Here is an 18,398-nt window from a genome sequence, read left to right on the forward strand (position 1 = left end):
TATTTAAAACGTTAGTGTATTAAAAAAGGTAGTGCCTCCGCTGCTGGCACAGAATTTTTAGGTTTTACAGCTAATTTCACTTTTTTAAAATTTTATTAGCTGTATTTTTGCAGTTTAAAATAGTTTTTTTAAATAATACCAATAATAGTTTTTGAAGAACTAACCCCAGAGGTCATCAGCGACAAAAAAGTTATATTTAGAATTTAGTATAGTTTCTGATAGAATATTTAGTATTTACATTCACAGAACGTAAATTAAATTATTTTTGCTTCTTCTGATTGCTGTTCTCTTAAAATTTCTACTCGGCTATGCCTCGTCAACTATTCATAAAAAGTGCCAAAAGTGGAACTAAAAATATGAAAAACCACAACTTTAAGCCTGAAAATTTAAAACAATGAAAAATTATTGTAAAAATTGGTTCAAAACATCTAAACCGAACATATGAAAATTTTGAAAAAATGTAATTTTAAAACTACTTATGTTTATTAAAATTCTGGATTCATTTTAATTGCTTCAAAAAATCGAAGAAATAAATTGTAAGAAAAAGTACAGGCTGCGCCAGAACTCGCGCCCCAGAGCAAAATGCCATATAAGGTAAGATACCAGGAACATGGAAAAAATGTTAAAAAAATTTTATCTATAAAAATTTTGAAATTATGAGGGTTTAAAGTTTGCACTTTGACTCTATTTATTTTTGCTGGAAAAATAATTTTCCAAGTTTTTTTGCTATAGGCTATTAAAAGAGGAAACAAAGAAGGTGTAACCCAAATTGTAACTCTGTTCAATGTTATTTGTGGCTTTTATTGGCAAAATTTTTGTGCCTTTACTAAATGATTGTAAAAAAACATATACAAGATCATCAGTATCCTTAAATAGATATAAAAAAATGTCAAATGTCAAAATTTTTTGACAGATGGACTTTTTTAAACATTTTTTTCATGTTCCTGGTATCTTACCTAACTTGAAAATTTTCTCTGGGGTGCGAGTTCTGGCGCACCCTGTATGAGAAAAACAGATTAAAAGGATAATTAATAGTTAGTTATTAAGAGTGTGACCTCATCATAATGTGGATATGCATTATGTAATTTTAACATTCCAATAATTGCGCTGTAATTGCAGACAGATCATGTTTTTAAGGTGACCTTTACACAATTGGTCCAATAACGCGCAGTTTACCCCAACAATGATTTATTATTAAAATTTATAATAAAAAATACAAATAAAGTAGATGTACAAATCAAACCTAACTTTAACAATAACAACCTTATTACCCTCCAGTGTAGAGAAAAAAAATGCTTGAATCACAAAGTGGCAGCCTTAAACGTTACATTTATGAATTGAGCTTTCAACAGTTTCTCTTAAACTAGCTATAACCGCTTTTTGGTCATTTGCGTTGATTATTGCAGTTCCTGATACTATCATATTAGCCCCAGCCTGAAAAACCACTTATCAAAATAAAAAACGAGCAAAAACTCCATTCGTACCTCTGCGCAAGCAGTGATTGTATTGAGTCCCACGCCCCCATCAACTTCAATATCCAGTCCAGGGTAGTTATGTCTCAACCATTGTACTTTAGGCATCATATCGTTCATGAACTTTTGGCCCCCAAATCCAGGCTCAACCGTCATTATTAGAATCATATCAGCGTGGTCAATATATTGGCGCACTGCTTCAATTCCAGTCCCTGGCTTCAAGGCAAGCCCCACTTGCATGCCGGCCTCACGAATTTTCCGACAAAGGGGGATAACGTCTTTCACAGGCTCTATGTGGAATGTGTATTGGTTCACGCCGGCATCCGCCATCGGTTCCACCCACTGAAAATCAAAATTAACTCATTTTGTAATCAATTTTTGATTACTTACTTTAGCCGGCTCCGAGACCATCATGTGAGTTTCAAAAAACGCATTTCGTATTTTGTTTCTTAGACACTTTACCACCGGGTGTCCGATTGTTAGGTTAGGAACAAAGTGGCCGTCCATTACATCCAAGTGTAAATAATCGGCACCGTTGTCTAAAAGGCGCTGAGATTCGACGTATAACTGGGATAAATCGGCGTTTAAAATTGATGGTCCTATTTTGCATTTTAATGATTTTGTATGCACAGCCATTTTTTGTAAAATTTTAAGCAAAATTGACAATTTGAAATTATTTATTGCCAACATAAAAATCGTAAATTAACAAACAGGTAACCGTTCAGTGGCTGTTTTCACCTAAACGTGAATTGTGGGTTGCCTGGTTCACACAACTTTTATTTTCTACCACGTTTGCAAACCTGTATTGTAAGGAAAATAAAATACAAGTAAATTTAAAAAACTGTATTAAAAGTAGAGCTATGGAACATTAAAAAAACGGTACTTTAAAAATAAAAATAAGTTTAATATTCTGCAGTCACAGCTTCTGGCACTGTGTGAATAATAACTTTCCTTGAAGCGTCATAAACGAAATTATTGTTTTCAAAAATCCGGCTTTGATAGAACGGTTTCAAGTCATGAATATCCAGTTGTTTGGCCTAAAAACAAGAAAATGATCAGTATTCAATAAAAAATTGTAGCCCAGTCAAATTAGACAAAAATAGGGCGATCGGTGGAATTTTTTTTAAAACGCTTTCTTTATTCTTGGGTAGACATATACCAAAAGTCCCTGAAGGTGGGTGGGCGAGCTCGAGGAGGGGGAGGGGCTAAAGGTGTCTTTTTTTGGTTTTTTGCTTATATCACGTTTCCGTAAACTATTACTCCTAACGGTTTTTGCCTGCTTACCAAAATTAAAGCCTACAAAATTTCCTACAAAAATGGTCCTTTGCATTTTTGTTGTAGGAGTAACTGTAAGCGAGTTATAGGGCTGACAAAAAACATCATTTAAAACAATGTGCTTTATCCGCATTTAAAACTGAATTAATCTTGTGATTTGTGATATAAAATGGGAAAAAGCCCGTTCACAAAACCATTCCATAGGCTTAGGTACTCTATAAAGCTAGATAATTACCTATGTTATGTATAGGATTCAGTTATAGTAGTTTCGTTCTTCGCATGGGCTACGTTTATGGATAAATATTAAATGCTGATTTTCATACAGTGACGTCTCAGTGTACTTCTGCACTCTCAAAATTCGAAATTTCATGTTTCTAATTTTGTTTTAAACTCTATTTTATTTCATTAAAAATTGAAAAGTGCACTTCTACACTCTCTAAGGATCATATTTTCAAATAATGTTTTTATATCCCTTTAAATGTGTACACCGTTTTATTCCCTTAAAAACTAATTTTGGAAAAATCTGATTTTAGTGCCCCTTTACACCTCTAAAAAATTTATGTTTATATCTTTGTTTAAACATTTACACCCCATTTAACCCCCTTACAGATTGATTCTCTCTTTCATCCAAAATTTTTATTTATATCTCCGTTTAAATGTTTACACCCGGGTCACCTTTCAGGCAGAGCAGCTTAGTTAGGGAACGCTCTACACATACCAGGTGAATAAAAAGTATGGAACCAAACTATTTATTTTTTGAAAAAACTAATTGATGAGTGATAAAGTACTTTAAAAATGTGATGATTTAACAAGAATAAAATTTTTCGAAATTTCCTTTTGTTTTTGAGTTCTACGAAAAAATATATTTTTTTAAATGGCAACCCACTATAAAATCATTTTTCTCATAAAAGCTATACTCTAAGGATTACAACTATCTGCTTTATATTTAATTTTTTCAAAAAAAATTTTTCACATAAATTGCAATTTTGACAAAAAAAATCGCATAACTCAAAAACAAAACAAAATTTCGTTCTGAAAATACGATCACATTTTTTATATTATTTAAATTTATATGAATTATTATTTTCTGGAGGCAAAAAACAAAACCGCTTGGTTCCATACTTTATATTCACCCTGTATAAATACTTACCATATACTAATGAAATGTGTTTCAAAGGATTTTTAATGCAATTTTATGTAGACTCCAAACTTTTGAAGCCTACGGTTAGTCCTACGACAAAAATGAATAGGACCATTTTTGTAAAAAATTTTGATGCAGAAATAGCCTTCTACAGAAAATTCTACATAAATTACATAAACGATGAGTTTATGTGACTCCCCCTTCCTTTAATGAAGTATTGGACCCAAAAAATTCAATTAACTGTCAGTTTTTTTTTAATTACAAGACTAATTCTGTTTTAAAGCACATTTTTTAAATGATGTTAAAAATGCAAAGGACTATTTTTGTAGGAAATTTTGTAAGCTTTAATTTTGCGAAGATAAAAACCTATGGGAGTGATAATTTCCGAGATATAAGCAAAAAACCAAAAAAAGACACCTTTAACCCCCTCCCCCTCCGCGAGCTCGCCCCCCACCTTCGGGGACTTTTGATATATGTCTACCCAAGTGTATAGAAAGGGCTTAAAAAACCCAACTCTCTAGAATTTTTTTCCACCGATTTGTCTAATTTGAGTGGGGTATTAGGAAAATTTAATACTTTATCCTTCAAATCCTTTTCATCGATTTCAATCACAAGAGCATGAGATTCATCAGTTCCTCGTAAAAATGTCAACTGGTCTTGTGCCAACTGTCTCAAAATATAAAACAGTAATTCGCTATGGTCCTTCTTGAAGACGAGATATCGTTGGAAAATTTGTCTCATCGATTTCATCACACTGTATTTCTGTGTCTCGACAAAGCTTTCCAACATCATCCTAATGGCCATATTGACATCCTCCTCTTGCACGTACTCGCGTAAATGCATGCGGGCATGAGCCTCGGCCATACGAATTATGCTTTCAATATGGCGAACCGTAATAGGCAAACTACCAGTAGCCTACAATCTGAGTTAAATACACAATTTTGTCTACATTTTTAGTTATTACCAAAGATTCTTGTCTCAGCTGACTGTAAATATTAGCGATTTTGTCCTGGTCCATGTTTTGCAATTTCGGGTGGATGTTTTCACGTGCATAGACCAAGTATTTGCGTAACATTTCCTGAGGAATGGTTAGGTCATTATCGCTGTCTTCGATTTCTAAAGTCTCGCCTTTTTTCGACGGATGGTGTCGGATGTGCGAATTGACCACGAATTTCGCCAAATGTTGGTCTTGGATCGGATCAATCTCGTCCCTCACCACACACATGATGTCAAAACGTGACAAAATTGGGTCTGAGAGGTTCACATTTTCGGCGAAAGTCATACTGGCGTCATAGCGGCCTCCGATTGGATTCGCCGCCGCTATGACCGAACATCGGGCTTGCAGACTTGTCACTATACCGGCCTTTGATATGGAAATTGATTGTTGCTCCATCGCTTCATGGATTGAAGTCCGGTCCTGGTCATTCATCTGCAAGATTTCAATGCCTTTATTGTTAAAAGTATGAATGCAATTTTATGTCTTATTGTTATACCAGGCCCAAAAACAAATTTTCAAAATACGGCCCTGGAATATGGAATTATTCACATGTACGCATACTTTTTGGCAATCCCCTGTATATTTGAGCAAAAAATGACGTTCGTGTTTTCAGTAATAAAGACCCAATCTTTCTGATGCAATCTTTCAATGCAACACACTGTGTAATATACAGGGTGAGACGAAAAATACTGGCTTTATTATTGAAAGTATGAATGAAACTTCTTGCCTTATAAATACCAGGACATAAATAAATAGGAAAAGTAATGATTTTTCTAGAATTTAGTTGTTTGAATTTGGCTCTATAATTATGACATTTGACATACTGATTTGTCAAAATTATTTACTTGCATTCAAATTACAACACTTCTGGGAAGTTTACACTAGAAAAAAACACTTTTCTATTTATTTATATGTACACCAGTGTTGCCAGATTAAAAACATAAAATTCACCAGATCCGAGCTGAAAAATTCGCCAAATTTTCACCTGATTGCAATTTGTATGGCCAAATCTCGCGAAAAAACGCAGTTTTCAGCTTAAAAATTTGGCAAAACTTTTGAAAAAAAGCAAAAATGACACGCTTTTCGGCCTAATTTTGTGGTTATCGGCTTGTTTTACACAAAATTTTTCCAAATAATTGCGTTTATAGTTGGAAAACTAAAACAATCGAAAAATATAGCGAAAAACCCGAGATTTTAGTACAAAAACGTCCTTAAAAGCAGTTTATTTTTGTCTTAATTTTGTTCAAAGACCAGGTACATCGAGTGAAACAAACAAAATAACATCAATATCAATCCTTTTTGTGATTTTTAGGCGTGTTTGGACAAGATTTTGCAAGATAAATAAAGCTCTGGTTTAAAAACGAACTAAGATGATATCAATTACAATTTAATTTTGTAATTTTTTAGCCTGTTTCAATGCAATATTTCGAACTTTTTGTGTTTTTAGTTTTCAAAAACATTCTTAAACACTCGAAAAAACAAAAAAATGCCGGTTATGGCTACTTTGTTGAATTTTTGGCTTGTTTTTGTCAAAATTGTGCAAAATAATTGTTTCTTGCAGAAATAGCATTCGAAAAAAAAAAAAAAGAAAAAAAAAAAAAGAGTTTCGACTCTGTTCAGTAATATCTTGTAAAAACCAAATAAAATTATTTTTAACCAATTTCATGGTTTCTTCGAGAAAATTTGACGAAATAATCAAGTTAAAGCCTAAGAGTTAGGTAAAAATATCATAATATAATCTTTTTTTTATAACAATTTAGTGATTTTTGACACGCTATGGCAACAAAAAACATAGTTTTCAGCTTAAAAATCTGCTTGAACTTTCGAAAAAGAAAAAAATTATATCATTTTCGGCCTAATTCTGAGTTTTTTTGGCTTGTTTTAAACAAAATTTTGCAAAATAAGTGCGTTTCTAGCTGAAAAACGTAAAATAGAAAAATAATGCAAAATAAGTAATTTTCGACTTAATTTGTTGATTTTTCAGTTCGTTTTACGAAAAAACCTGAGATGGTAGGTAGTTAAACTAGTTAACTAGTTAAATCGAGCGAAACAAACAAAATAATATCAATATCAATTGTTTTTGTGATTTCTAAGCGTGTTTGGACAAGATTTTGCAAAATAAATGAGCCTCTGGTTCAAAAACGAAGTCGCGCGAAACAAGCCAAAAATAATATCAATTTCGACTTAATTTTCAAATTTTTATGCCTACTTCAACGAAATTTTTAGAATTTTCTTTGTTTTTATCTCAAAAACGTGCTTAAACACTTGAAAAGGGCAAAAATAACACTGTTTTTGTTCACATTTGTTGTTTTTAAATTTTAATTTTGCGAAATAATTGTGTTTCTAGCTGAAAAGTATTCGAATTGCTGTCTAGTAAAATATTGTAAAAACACAAACAGAACTATTTTAACGAATTTGGTGTTTTTTTAGGCTTTTTTAAAAAAAAATTGACGAAATAATCAAGAAAACGTGGAAAATGCTCGAAAAACAGTTTTTTTATTCCCAGAAAATCACCAGATATTTGAAGTTTTACAAAAGTTTTCACAACATTACTAGACTAACACCTGGCAACACTGGTGTATACTCACAAAAAAATGTAGATAAAGGAAAAATGTGAAAAAAAATGAATACGCAATTATATTTTTAGCTACCCCTTGTATACTTGAAGAAAAAAAGACGTTAGTGCTTTTAATAAAATAAAAACAATCTTTCTAATTAGTCATTCATCTGGAAGATTTCAATGTGGAATATACAGGCTGACGCGGAGAACACTGCCTTTACTATTGAAAGTATGAATGAAATTTTTTGTGTTATTATAACCGGCCCCAGTTTTATGCGCACCCGAAAACACATTTTCAAAATAAAAAAAGATGAAATTACACCCCCGTAGTTTCAATAGGACCTAATCTTTCTGCCTCACACTGTATATTTAAATTTTTGTTACCTTGTCAAACTCGTCGATGAGACAAACCCCCTGGTCCGCCAATACTAGCGCCCCCGCCTCCAAAGTCCACTCCCTAGAGGCCGGATTCCTCCTCACATAGGCCGTCAAACCCACAGCACTGGCCCCTTGCCCAGTGGCGAAAACAGCCCTCGGTGCAATTTTCTCCACATATTTCAAAAACTGGGATTTGGCAGTTCCAGGATCACCGCAAATTAGCACATTTATGTCCCCTCTTACTTTGTGTTTCTGACCGGGATTTTTGGGTTCTCCCCCGAACAAAGCCAAAGCTAGGGCTCTCTTGATGTAATCATGACCGTAGATAGAGGGCGCGATTGATGCAATTATGCGATCAGCAATCCTGTGATCTTTGCTCATTTTTCTTATAGCATTAACATCATCGTCTGTGAGGGATTGCACGATTTGTTTGCAGTCTTTTACCACTAAATGGTTGGCGAAAATGACGGTGGAAAACACCGGGAAGCCGTTATCGATGTTTAAAGCTCCGTCGTAGTTGTTTGAGTAAATTCCGGTGACGTCGACTTCGTCTCCAGGTTTGCAAAGGTCGCAGAGGTCGGCGAGGAGAATGCAGTCTTTGGAACGGGGCACTCGTCCGGCGGGGATGTGACCAGGGGACTCTTGAAGCGTGATTTTTTGGTAGTTGCGATAAATTGTTTGTTCCATATTGATCTATGAATAGTGTTTTCATCAATATTTTATTCAGAATTGTTTAACACTTACCATAAAAGGACCGCTGCTTTGACACTCGGGACAAACTCCAGGCTGGACCTCACTGTGCTGATTTTGCACAAAAGGGCCCAAAATAAAGCCACATTTGTTACAGTCGAATTTCACGACCGAAAGTTGGGGCAAAACACCAGTTGTTGCGGTCACTACGCCCACTGTGCGGACCAATTGGTTGACGTGAAGCTTTCTGGAAGTTAATTCCAGTGAAATTATTTTATAATTTGGTGTTAAATTTCATTTAGAAACTTCGTTATTGAGGTAAAAATTCAAAGTTGGCGCCAAATTATGTCAATTTCTATCGCTAGAGGCAAATTTAATTTTCTGACGTCCTTGAAATGGGCTTTACTTTTGTCAAGTGCTATTTGTTTTAGTGATTTTTTACAATCATCCTCCTTAAAGAACAGAAAGAATTTAGCAAATTTTGAAAAACATGACATGAGAGTTCAGTTTGGTAAGTGGCAATTTTCCAACCAGCTGAACTGTCATATTACATATCAACTGATAAGAAAGTGAACATTTTCCAACCCTGACTTGATATTTCGTAACAATTGTTATATAAAGTCGAAATGTCATAATTTCTAACTTTTCACATACAAGGTACAATGGCGAGCACTAAATTTTAGTAGTCAATGTCATTCTCTAATATAATCTTTTTTTTTTATAACAATATAGTGATTTTTGACACGCTATGGCAACAAAAAACAGAGTTTTCAGCTTAAAAATCAGCTCAAACTTTCGAAAAAGGAAAAAAAATTATAATTTTCGGCCTAATTCTGAGTTTTTTTGGCTTGTTTTTAACAAAATTTTGCAAAACAAGTGCGTTTCTAGCTGAAAAACGCACTAAAACCCTAGAAAAATAATGCAAAATAAGTAATTTTCGACTTAATGTGTTGATTTTTCAGTTCGTTTTACGAAATTTCGTAAAAAAACTGAGATGGTAGGTAGTTCAAAAATGAAGCATTTTCGGCCAAATTTGTATTTTCTCGGCTTATTTTTGTCTTATTTTGCTCTAAAACTAGTTAAATCGAGCGAAACAAACAAAATAATATCAATATCAATTGTTTTTGTGATTTCTAAGCGTGCTTGGACAAGATTTTGCAAAATAAATGAGCCTCTGGTTCAAAAAAGTCGCGCGAAACAAGCTAAAAATAAAACCAATTTCGATTTAATTTTAAAATTTTTATGCCTGCTTCTACGAAATTTTTAGAATTTTCTTTGTTTTTATCTCAAAAACGTGCTTAAACACTTGAAAAGGGCAAAAATAACACTGTTTTTGTTCAAATTTGTTGTTTTTAAATTTTAATTTTGTCATTTTCGATCCCGTCTAGTAAAATCTTGTAAAAACACAAACAGAACTATTTTAACTAATTTGGTGTTTTTTCGGCTTTTTTGAAAAAAAATTGACGAAACAATAAAGAAAACGTGGAAAATGCTCGAAAAACAATTTTTTTATTCCCAGAAAATCACCAGATATTAGAAGTTTTACAAAAGTTTTCACCAAATTACTAGACTAACATGAAAATCACCAGATCTGGTGAAATTTTACCACACCTGGCAACACTGGTGTATACTCACAAAAAATGTAGACAAAGGAAAAATAAATACGGAATTATATTTTTAGCGACCCCTTGTATATTTGAAGAAAAAAAGACGTTAGTGCTTTTATTAAAAAAAAACAATCTTTCTAATTAGTCATTCACCTGGAAGATTTCAATGTGGAATATACAGGGTGACGCGGAGAACACTGCCTTTATTATTGAAAGTATGAATGAAATTTGTTGTGTTATTATAACAGACCCAAGTTTTATGCGCACCCCAAAACACATTTTCAAAATGAGAAAAGATGGATACAACCATGGAATAATGAAATTATACCCCCGTAGTTTCTTCCTTCCTGTATATTTAAATTTTGTCAGGCATTAATTTTTACTAGTCAATGTCATTCTCTAATATACCCTCTTGTCAAAATTACACAGGAAAACTACTTTTATTGACAAAAAGATGAAGTTTCGAAATGACATTACCTACCAAAATTTTATGCTCGCCATTGTACTTACTTTGATTATTACTTTATGACAGTGAATGAAATAAATTATTTCTAATGAATCATGGCAAAATTCATGATGCAAAGTCGGTTTCAATGCATTACTTGAATATATATTTTCTTAATTCTAATAATTTCTAATAAAAATTTGCTTATTGTATCATGCTTTCAAATAAACTTCCGATCGAAGTGTCCTATGACTTTGAAATTAAGTTGGTAACATGAACTATCAAATTCAAATGTCACACAAAATAATTCAGTGTTGCCAATTTAATTTTGAAGTCACGGGTCGCTTTGATCGGAAATTTATTTCCCTTATATTATCTCATTGTTTTATGAAATAGTGGATCTTCTCTTTAAATTAGTTAGATTCTCCTTTTACACAGAAAATAACTGTTTGTGATTTATTTCACCTCAAAAAACGCAGTTGCAATGAAGCCAATGCGGCAAGAGAAAAGTCCCAAAGTAAACAAACCTGAAGGTCCTAAGCTCCTCAATTAGCGGCAATTCAGAAATTCTGACATGAATTTCATTAGTCACCCTCTCGTAACTCGGATATTTCGAAAGTACAATTTGCTTCGCAACTTCATCAAAGATTTCCAACATTTGGAACGGAGCTTCTGGCAGAAAATACGCCAAAACGTGTTCCTTATTCGCCAAGTACGGGAATTCGACAGTAAAACTCGACTTATTGCTCTCACACATCCGCCTGATCTTCTCTTGAAACACATACTGGCCTCTGTTGTTACTATACGTCCTTAGGAAATTTTTGAATCTGTTGGCAATTTCAGTTCTGGGCCCAATCATGCAAACCCATTCTTTGATAGTGTGCCCCTTGGTGTCTTCCAGATTTTCAATCGACTCAATCATTTCGGCGTCTTCTGTCTCACCAGCGGCTGCTTTTTCGGCCATTCTGCGTTTTCTCCTCGGGTCAGCTTCGTCGTCACTTTCGTCATAAAATAATTCCCTGTCGTCGCGTCGGATGATCCCCATTTCGCGGTCGCGACGACGGAGATCCTCTTCTGCGGCCATTCGGTCGCCAATTGACATCATTTCGTACTCTTCGTCGTCGAGGTTGCGCTCGTCGTAACGGTCCAAGTGGGGCATTGGGCGATAGTCACTAAAATTAACAAAATGTAAGAAAAACCACCCAATAGTTGGATTCGATTACTTTTCCATATTGTCCCCGAACAATTCCTCCCCTTCTTCCTCCTCCATGGGGCTCCCGTCCCCGAACAGAGCCCCCTCATCCTCAAAGGGCTCCAATTCACGCGGTGGTGAAGACATGTTAGACCGAGGGGTGGGTTGCGGAGACTCATCTTCAGGCTAATAGAACAAATTACAATCATTTTGACTTGATTTTAGACCAAAACTTACCCTGTGAGACATTTTCAACAAAATCTGTGGCAACCTAAGTAGTAATTTAACTAATGAAGAACACAACACAAAGAATTAACAGTTGGTGAAAAATTGGCGCCAAAACAAGCGGTTTCACAACCTCATTTTTTTAGTAACTTTGCGTTTATCCCCACGTAATTGACGTAAATATAACCTAGAAATAGTGCGGCAAAAACAAAATTAACGCAATTAGGCTTTAAAATGGATGATTCTGACGATGATTGTTGTTACGTTTATTTGGAATTTAATGAAAAACTCACTTCAAACATTTTTGCCAATAAAATGTTTTTGCGGATAGCCAACTTGCATAAACCCAATCCTTTGGTACAAATCAACGATTTGTTGTTTAAAGGTGAGTCTAGACCAATTATTTTTAATTGAATTTTGATTCCGAATCGATTTGTAGGATCATACGACGAGTGCGTTGGGACTAATTTATTTTTTGAAGAAGTCGAGGACCCTCCTTTGAAAACCAACATATTTGACAAGGACACTCCAATCCGGCTCAAACCCTTGATAACTCAGACTAAAATCATCAAATTAAAACAAACTAAACTTCCTCGGAAAGCCGACACTAATAAACAATCCCAGGAATCAGTAGTTTTAAATTTAAATCAAGAATACAACTCTGTGTTGGAAAAACTAGAACAAGGCATTTTGAATATTGACGATATTGCGCACAGAGAGCCCGAGCCCCATTTCGCCGAACACTTCACCGACATGCCATGTAAGCCCCATGTGCAAGTCTCAACTGAACCTGAAACGGAAATCGCAACCCTTCTTGACTCACTTGATACTTCCCCCACCTCAGCTTTGGAAGCAAAATACGAGAGACTTAAACGCCTGGCTCGGCGTCCCGTCAAACGCATGAAATCCCCCGAACTCATCGAAGACTGCGCCCCCGAATACCGCAACGCTTATGAATACCACAATTTGGAGCGCGAAATCTGCCAAAACAGTGACGTTTTTCGCTCAGTTTCGTGCCCCATTATCGAGAAGAGTTTCGTGGGGGGTGTCGACATGGACCGATGCGTCCTGCAAGGCCTCATCCCCGCATCGTCGAACCCGAATCGAGACCTCACGAGAGACGAGCAAAGGAGAATTTTCACAATTGACAATTTTGAGAATTTGTCCCTCCCAGCGCGGTATTTGGTACTCAAAAAGTGTGTCTCACAAATTGAGGAGTTGATTGAAAGCTCGTCGAGTGAGGAGTTGAAAGAAACGGACGAAAATGGGAGGACGATTGCTGATATTTGTGACGTTTTTAGGAGGCTTGTGAGGGCTTTGGAGCAGACTATGGGTCAGACGAGTGACAGGGTGGAGGCAAAGGGGACGGATTTGAGTGAAAGGGGGGATGACGAGTATGTCAAGTATAAGTACGAGCCCTCAAAAGAATTACTCGACCCTTTGGAGATTTTCAATTATGATGAGTGGACCGATGAGGAGGAGAAGGGGATGGAGTTGGACAAGAGTGCGCAAGGACAGGATTTGGGGCTCTCGGACGACAGCGTAGAGGAGTCCGATCATAATTGACTCCTTTTTGTAAATATTTAATAAAAAGTATACAGGGTGTTTCAGATATACCAGGAGCATGGATTTTTTTAATTGTATCTGTCAAAAAATTTGACATTTGACATTTTTTGTTTATTTATTAGTGTTACTAATAATTTTGTAATGTTTTTTATAATTACACTGGTCAACAAATTTTCGGTAACATTGATTAAACTACCTTCCCCGTTTATGATTTTTCACTGATTTCGAAAATTTTCACAAAAATGTCTCATCACGTATCATTCATATGTTATCAACTTCGTTCTGACACATACAGGGTGCGTCAAACCTCGCGCCCCAGAGAAAATTTTCAAGTAAGGACCAGGAACATGAAAAAAATGTTTAAAAAATTCTGTCAAAAAATTTTGGCATTAATTTTTTGACATTTGACATTTTTTTATATCTACTTAATGATACTGATGATCTTGTATATGTTTTATTACAATTATTTAGTAAAGGGACAAAAATTTTGCCTATAAAAGCCACAAATAACATTGAACAGAGTTACAATTTAGGATACAGCTTCCTTGTTTCCTCTTCTAATAGCCTGTAGCAAAAAATTATTTTTCCACCAGAAAGAAATAGTCAATGTGCAAACTTTAATCACTCATAATTTCGAAATTTTTATAGATAAAATTTTTTAACATTTTTTCCATGTTCCTGGTATCTTATATGGCATTTTTCTATGGGGAGCGAGTTCTGGCGCAACCTGTATGTTAAAGCAAAAGAGTACTGAAAATAATTCATCCATTTAATTTATTTTATTATGAGCATACAATATTTTAATAAACTAACTTTAGAAACATTAAAAAAGTCATATATTACAATAAAAGAGTGAAATCTCAACATTTTCTTTTGTTAGTGTCGCGTTTTAAAAAAGCTAACAGTAATCGCCCATTATGGAAGGGTTCCAGCGGCCTTGCTAGCGTTCTTTTATCTTTCTGATGTCTTGGTGAAAATTATTAAATTATTGGTAAAAAATGCAAATAAACGGTACGTGTTATCAAAAAACTAAATGCACTTTGTTATTTAGGAAGTAAAAAACTACTATAGACCAAATTGTCTTCAATATTACCGAACCCTTGTTGACCCGTGTTATTTAGTAGGTATAAATTTTTGTAACATTATTTTCTATGTCTTGGTATTTTACCTTTCTCTGGGGCGCGAGTTATGAAACACCCTGCATGTTGTGAGGTGGTCGTTGCTTTTGAAGTCAAAGTTTTGATAAAAATTTTATTAAAAGTTATTGTCGCTCAATGTCGTAAATTAATTCTAAAACAAATATTGCATTAATTTAGTTGAAATAAGTTAATTTGTACTTGGAAAAGTCAGTCAAAGTCTTCTTCTGCATCAGGAAACGGTTTCATATCAGGCGTTGTCAGCTTGGCTTTTCTTATATACGGCAGACTTAATAGTTCTTTGGATGATTTCCGCACAAAAGGGTCATACACTAACAACAACTACACAAAAATTAATTACAATCACAATTTTGACAAGAAAATATACCTTAAGAAATTCCTCTTCCTCCGAATCGTTAAATTTGATTTGAGTGTTAAGCTCGCAGGGCTTCCACTGCGGAAACCAGACTTCATAAGCGGGCAGTGAAGAGACTCCAGGCCATACGTCTTCATTTGGTGTCCCCAGAGTTTTGAAAATTTTAAACATTTGATCGATTTCTGAATCACCGGGGAAAAGGGCCCTTTTCAGCAACTAAAATATTTCTCCATGAGACAAAATCACAAGAAATGGGTTTTAGTACCATTTCAGCCATAACACACCCTACACTCCAAACATCAATCCCATTTGTGTACAACTTAGAACCTAGGAGTAATTCAGGGGCGCGATACCACATTGTGACCACTTCGTGAGTATACGGTTTTGTGGGTATTGAGAAACAGCGAGAGAGACCAAAATCGGCGATTTTGATGTGACCTTCCTTATCGACTAGCAAGTTTTGGGGCTTTATATCACGGTGGAGGATGCGTTGAGTGTGCAAATACGCAAGACCTTCACATAACTGCTTCATGTAGTTCTAAAAACAATTCTTTATCGAATTACCAGTAAACTAATTATGTAAGAAAGGTTACTGTTAGTCGTAACATTAAAAGCTGCATTTGAGTCTTCCTACACTCTAAATCTAATTATGGTCCTCTACTGCAATAACTTTGTCAATTTTAAGTGAAATTGAGACAACAGCAAACAAAGTAAAAGCAGTAAGCTAATAAAGAAGTCTATTTTGATTTAAAATTCCCGACTGTTACACGAAAACATTGATTTTCTACAATTAAAAGTTTTACAAAAATACTACTCATTTTATGTCTTGTTCTTTAAAGATGTATGGCTGGTTGCCTACATAATTGACAATTTGTTTTTTTAAAGACTACTGGCATAGTTAGCGTTAGCCCACATATTTTTTTTTACTTAATTACTTACTCTAATAAGTTCCTTCTCTAGGGGCTTCGTGGACCCGTCTAGATACCTCCTGAGATCCAAGTCCAAGTACTCAAAAACTAAGTACAACTTATCTGAGGTGTACATAACATCTTGGAGTTCAATAATCGCCGAGTGCCTGAGCCCCTTGAGAATAGCAATTTCCCGAATGGCCGTCGATGGGACCCCCTCAGTGTAATCATTCTTGCTGAACCTAGAAAAACGCGCGAAATGAAAACAGGCCGTTAAACTGTTCGCCCCCTTGTCAGTACCGTTTAGTATACTTACAATTCCTAAATTAGTTCTAGATATGATGATAGTTAGCGGAAATATAAGCTGAATCATGTGGTGCTACGAGCCCAAACTACGAAAGCACCTCAAGATTCAGCTCAAAGTTCTGCTAAATTAGTAGAGTTAGAAGCGTCCCACCCCTTTAAGAGCTTGAAGCATAAAACATGACCAATGCAAGTGCGATAAATTGTGAAGAAAAAACAACTTTCGCTCAACTTACTTTTCTAATTTAATCCTTTTAAGGGCAACACTTTTACCAGTTACTTTGTTCTTTGCTTTGTACACGATGCCGTAGGTGCCTTCACCGGCTGTTCCCAATTTGATGAATTTGTCCAAAGTGTTCATTTTTGCGGATCTTGGGGCTTTGCATCACCACACAACACTCCACTCTGTTTAGCGGGAAAATCGCGTTTAGCATTTTAGCGGCCATTCCTGTTTATAAATTATAATGGCGCAGGCGCACCAACCTGGAAAATTCGATAATTAGGTTGGCAACGTAATCAATAATTATTCAAAAAAAAGTTTTTACTACAAACAATACACATTCTTATGATTTAGCAATTTTAGGTACTTTTATATAAACATTGGTTATTGTTTCTTACCCCAAGTTTACCCCATATCAACAATAATTCATAAATAAAATAAAAAAATTTCAGTTTGTCAGGTTGGTGACCCATAATGCGGGAACAGTGACTTGAAGGGCCAACACAAAAATCTCATGAAATATACCGAGAATAATTTTTTAACGCCGTACCAAACGTTAAAAAATGTAACAAGCTTTAAAAACAAGAAAAATAAAATAATTGAGAAAAATTAGAAATGTTTGCATAATAAACCCAGTAGCCACTTTACCCCACTCCACTCGTTATTGTTCAATTGACCAATCAACTGGCTTATTTATTTTCCAGCGCATGCGTATTGCAAACGACGCTAGCTGGCGAAGTTGGAAGAAAAGGTGTAACAAGTTTTACTACGCGTAATCTTTTATTTTCGGTTAAAAACAATGTTTCTTTTCCATTAAGTGTTACAACTAGCGTCAACTGTACGTTTTCTTCTGGTGTACGTTTTTTACAAGGTGAGTTCAGTAGTTTTTGTGTAAAATCAGAAATTTCGGCAAATTTTTTTACCGACAACACGACGCCATTTTGTCGCGTCTATCCTTTGGAAGTTTTCAACTAAAAATTAATATTTTTTCGGCGTTTTTAGACTTCGGCTATGGCGTCGGAGCAGTTTTCGCTATGTTGGGACAATTTCCACAAGAATATGTCTTCGGGAATGAACTCATTATTGGAAAATGAGGACCTGGTGGATGTGACTTTGGCGGTGGAAGGAAAGTACCTAAAGGCCCATAAAATGGTGCTTTCGGTGTGTAGTCCGTATTTCCGTGAACTTTTTAAAGTAAATCCGTGTAAGCACCCGATCGTGTTTATGAAAGACGTTTCTTACATTGCCATGAGTGATTTGCTTCAATTTATGTACCAAGGAGAAGTTCAAGTCAGTCAAGAAAATCTCACTACTTTTATTAAAACTGCCGAGGCGCTGCAGATCAAAGGACTTACGGGGGACGGAAATGTAAGTGTTGCAGTTTTTCAAGATTGGTTGAAGAGCAGTTTTATAGTTTTTTTTTTTGTTTAGGGCTCTGCTGAATGTGATAATGAACCAGAAGAGTTGAAAGCTGCTGACGTCGAACCCCCTAAGTTAGCACCCGCCTCGCGCCCTAAAAAAGTCCACTCTACTTCTACCCCACCTGCTAAACGTCCGAGGTTAGCGCCAGAATCGAGTACGTCGTCGGCACTAACAAAGACTGAACCATCTGTATCAAGCACACCCACTAATGATCAACTAATACAATTTAAAATGGAACCGTATGATCAAAGTCAGTCTTCTATTACGGTTCCTGATGATGGTGTTGATGAAACGTTTGCTGACGATCCCTTGGATGATACTACTGCTGATGAGGGAAATGAGGATTATTCGATGATGGAAGGTGGGGATGATGAGCCCCAAGCTGGGACTAGTACTGATGGAACGGCTGGAGAAGGACAAGGTATGTAGATGATTGTATTTCTAAAATTTTTCACTTGTTGAAGAACATAACTGGGAGAGACACA

The 18,398-nt window shown here is 35.3% G+C and overlaps 5 protein-coding genes across 41 annotated transcripts in view; 2 read left to right on the plus strand and 3 right to left on the minus strand.

The window, feature by feature from the left end:
• Positions 1–1,171: 1,171 nt before the first annotated feature.
• Positions 1,172–2,144, minus strand: LOC123009542 (ribulose-phosphate 3-epimerase). The gene is made up of 3 exons (XM_044405922.1): positions 1,863–2,144; positions 1,485–1,814; positions 1,172–1,434 (listed from the first exon to the last, which is right to left on the minus strand). The coding sequence occupies exons 1-3, from the start codon at positions 2,106–2,108 to the stop codon at positions 1,318–1,320; spliced, it is 693 nt and encodes a 230-aa protein (XP_044261857.1). The 5' UTR covers positions 2,109–2,144; the 3' UTR covers positions 1,172–1,317.
• A 156-nt stretch (positions 2,145–2,300) lies between these two features.
• LOC123009530 (DNA replication licensing factor Mcm2) lies at positions 2,301–12,222 on the minus strand. Its single transcript, XM_044405910.1, has 8 exons — positions 11,995–12,222; positions 11,789–11,943; positions 11,093–11,737; positions 8,568–8,760; positions 7,830–8,516; positions 4,853–5,317; positions 4,465–4,803; positions 2,301–2,509 (listed from the first exon to the last, which is right to left on the minus strand). The coding sequence occupies exons 1-8, from the start codon at positions 12,004–12,006 to the stop codon at positions 2,375–2,377; spliced, it is 2,631 nt and encodes an 876-aa protein (XP_044261845.1). The 5' UTR covers positions 12,007–12,222; the 3' UTR covers positions 2,301–2,374.
• Positions 12,134–13,902, plus strand: LOC123009537. Its single transcript, XM_044405917.1, has 2 exons — positions 12,134–12,367; positions 12,422–13,902. Exons 1-2 carry the CDS (start codon positions 12,217–12,219, stop codon positions 13,546–13,548), a joined length of 1,278 nt encoding a protein of 425 aa, XP_044261852.1. The 5' UTR covers positions 12,134–12,216; the 3' UTR covers positions 13,549–13,902.
• Positions 13,903–14,303: 401 nt separating this feature from the next.
• Positions 14,304–16,753, minus strand: LOC123009541 (cyclin-dependent kinase 2-like). The gene is made up of 5 exons (XM_044405921.1): positions 16,508–16,753; positions 16,000–16,210; positions 15,326–15,598; positions 15,073–15,276; positions 14,304–15,026 (listed from the first exon to the last, which is right to left on the minus strand). The coding sequence occupies exons 1-5, from the start codon at positions 16,630–16,632 to the stop codon at positions 14,895–14,897; spliced, it is 945 nt and encodes a 314-aa protein (XP_044261856.1). The 5' UTR covers positions 16,633–16,753; the 3' UTR covers positions 14,304–14,894.
• Positions 16,754–17,205: 452 nt separating this feature from the next.
• The window catches only part of LOC123010062 (protein tramtrack, beta isoform-like), a 47,453-nt gene continuing 46,260 nt past the window's right edge, over positions 17,206–18,398 (plus strand). For all 37 annotated transcript variants that reach the window (XM_044406720.1, XM_044406736.1, XM_044406722.1 and 34 more), the window contains exons 1-3: positions 17,206–17,362; positions 17,494–17,859; positions 17,923–18,334. In XM_044406720.1, the coding sequence (XP_044262655.1) occupies positions 17,503–17,859; positions 17,923–18,334 (769 nt within the window). In that variant the 5' untranslated portion in view covers positions 17,206–17,362; positions 17,494–17,502. The remainder of the gene's footprint in view (positions 17,363–17,493; positions 17,860–17,922; positions 18,335–18,398) is intronic.

The sequence above is a fragment of the Tribolium madens genome, unplaced genomic scaffold (genome assembly GCF_015345945.1).
Source record: "Tribolium madens isolate multiple individuals breed KSU strain unplaced genomic scaffold, Tmad_KSU_1.1 Scaffold_7;HRSCAF=85;Tcas5.2_LG10, whole genome shotgun sequence".
Taxonomy (NCBI): domain Eukaryota; kingdom Metazoa; phylum Arthropoda; class Insecta; order Coleoptera; family Tenebrionidae; genus Tribolium; species Tribolium madens.

Excerpts from the sequence above, each read along its gene's own strand:
- LOC123009542 (XM_044405922.1), bottom strand. The coding sequence starts at position 2,108 with ATGGCTGTGCATACAAAATCATTAAAATGCAAAATAGGACCATCAATT. Across the intron at positions 1,815-1,862 it reads TGGTCTCGGAGCCGGCTAAA|TGGGTGGAACCGATGGCGGA; the intron begins GTAAGTAATCAA and ends TTTGATTTTCAG. Across the intron at positions 1,435-1,484 it reads CAATCACTGCTTGCGCAGAG|GCTGGGGCTAATATGATAGT; the intron begins GTACGAATGGAG and ends GTGGTTTTTCAG.
- LOC123009530 (XM_044405910.1), bottom strand. Across the intron at positions 11,738-11,788 it reads TTCGGGGACAATATGGAAAA|TGACTATCGCCCAATGCCCC; the intron begins GTAATCGAATCC and ends TGTTAATTTTAG. Across the intron at positions 5,318-7,829 it reads TCATCGACGAGTTTGACAAG|ATGAATGACCAGGACCGGAC; the intron begins GTAACAAAAATT and ends GAAATCTTGCAG.
- LOC123009537 (XM_044405917.1), top strand. The coding sequence starts at position 12,217 with ATGGATGATTCTGACGATGATTGTTGTTACGTTTATTTGGAATTTAAT. Across the intron at positions 12,368-12,421 it reads CAACGATTTGTTGTTTAAAG|GATCATACGACGAGTGCGTT; the intron begins GTGAGTCTAGAC and ends ATCGATTTGTAG.
- LOC123009541 (XM_044405921.1), bottom strand. The coding sequence starts at position 16,632 with ATGAACACTTTGGACAAATTCATCAAATTGGGAACAGCCGGTGAAGGC. Across the intron at positions 16,211-16,507 it reads AAAAGGATTAAATTAGAAAA|GTTCAGCAAGAATGATTACA; the intron begins GTAAGTTGAGCG and ends GCGTTTTTCTAG. Across the intron at positions 15,027-15,072 it reads AGGAAGAGGAATTTCTTAAG|TTGTTGTTAGTGTATGACCC; the intron begins GTATATTTTCTT and ends ATTTTTGTGTAG.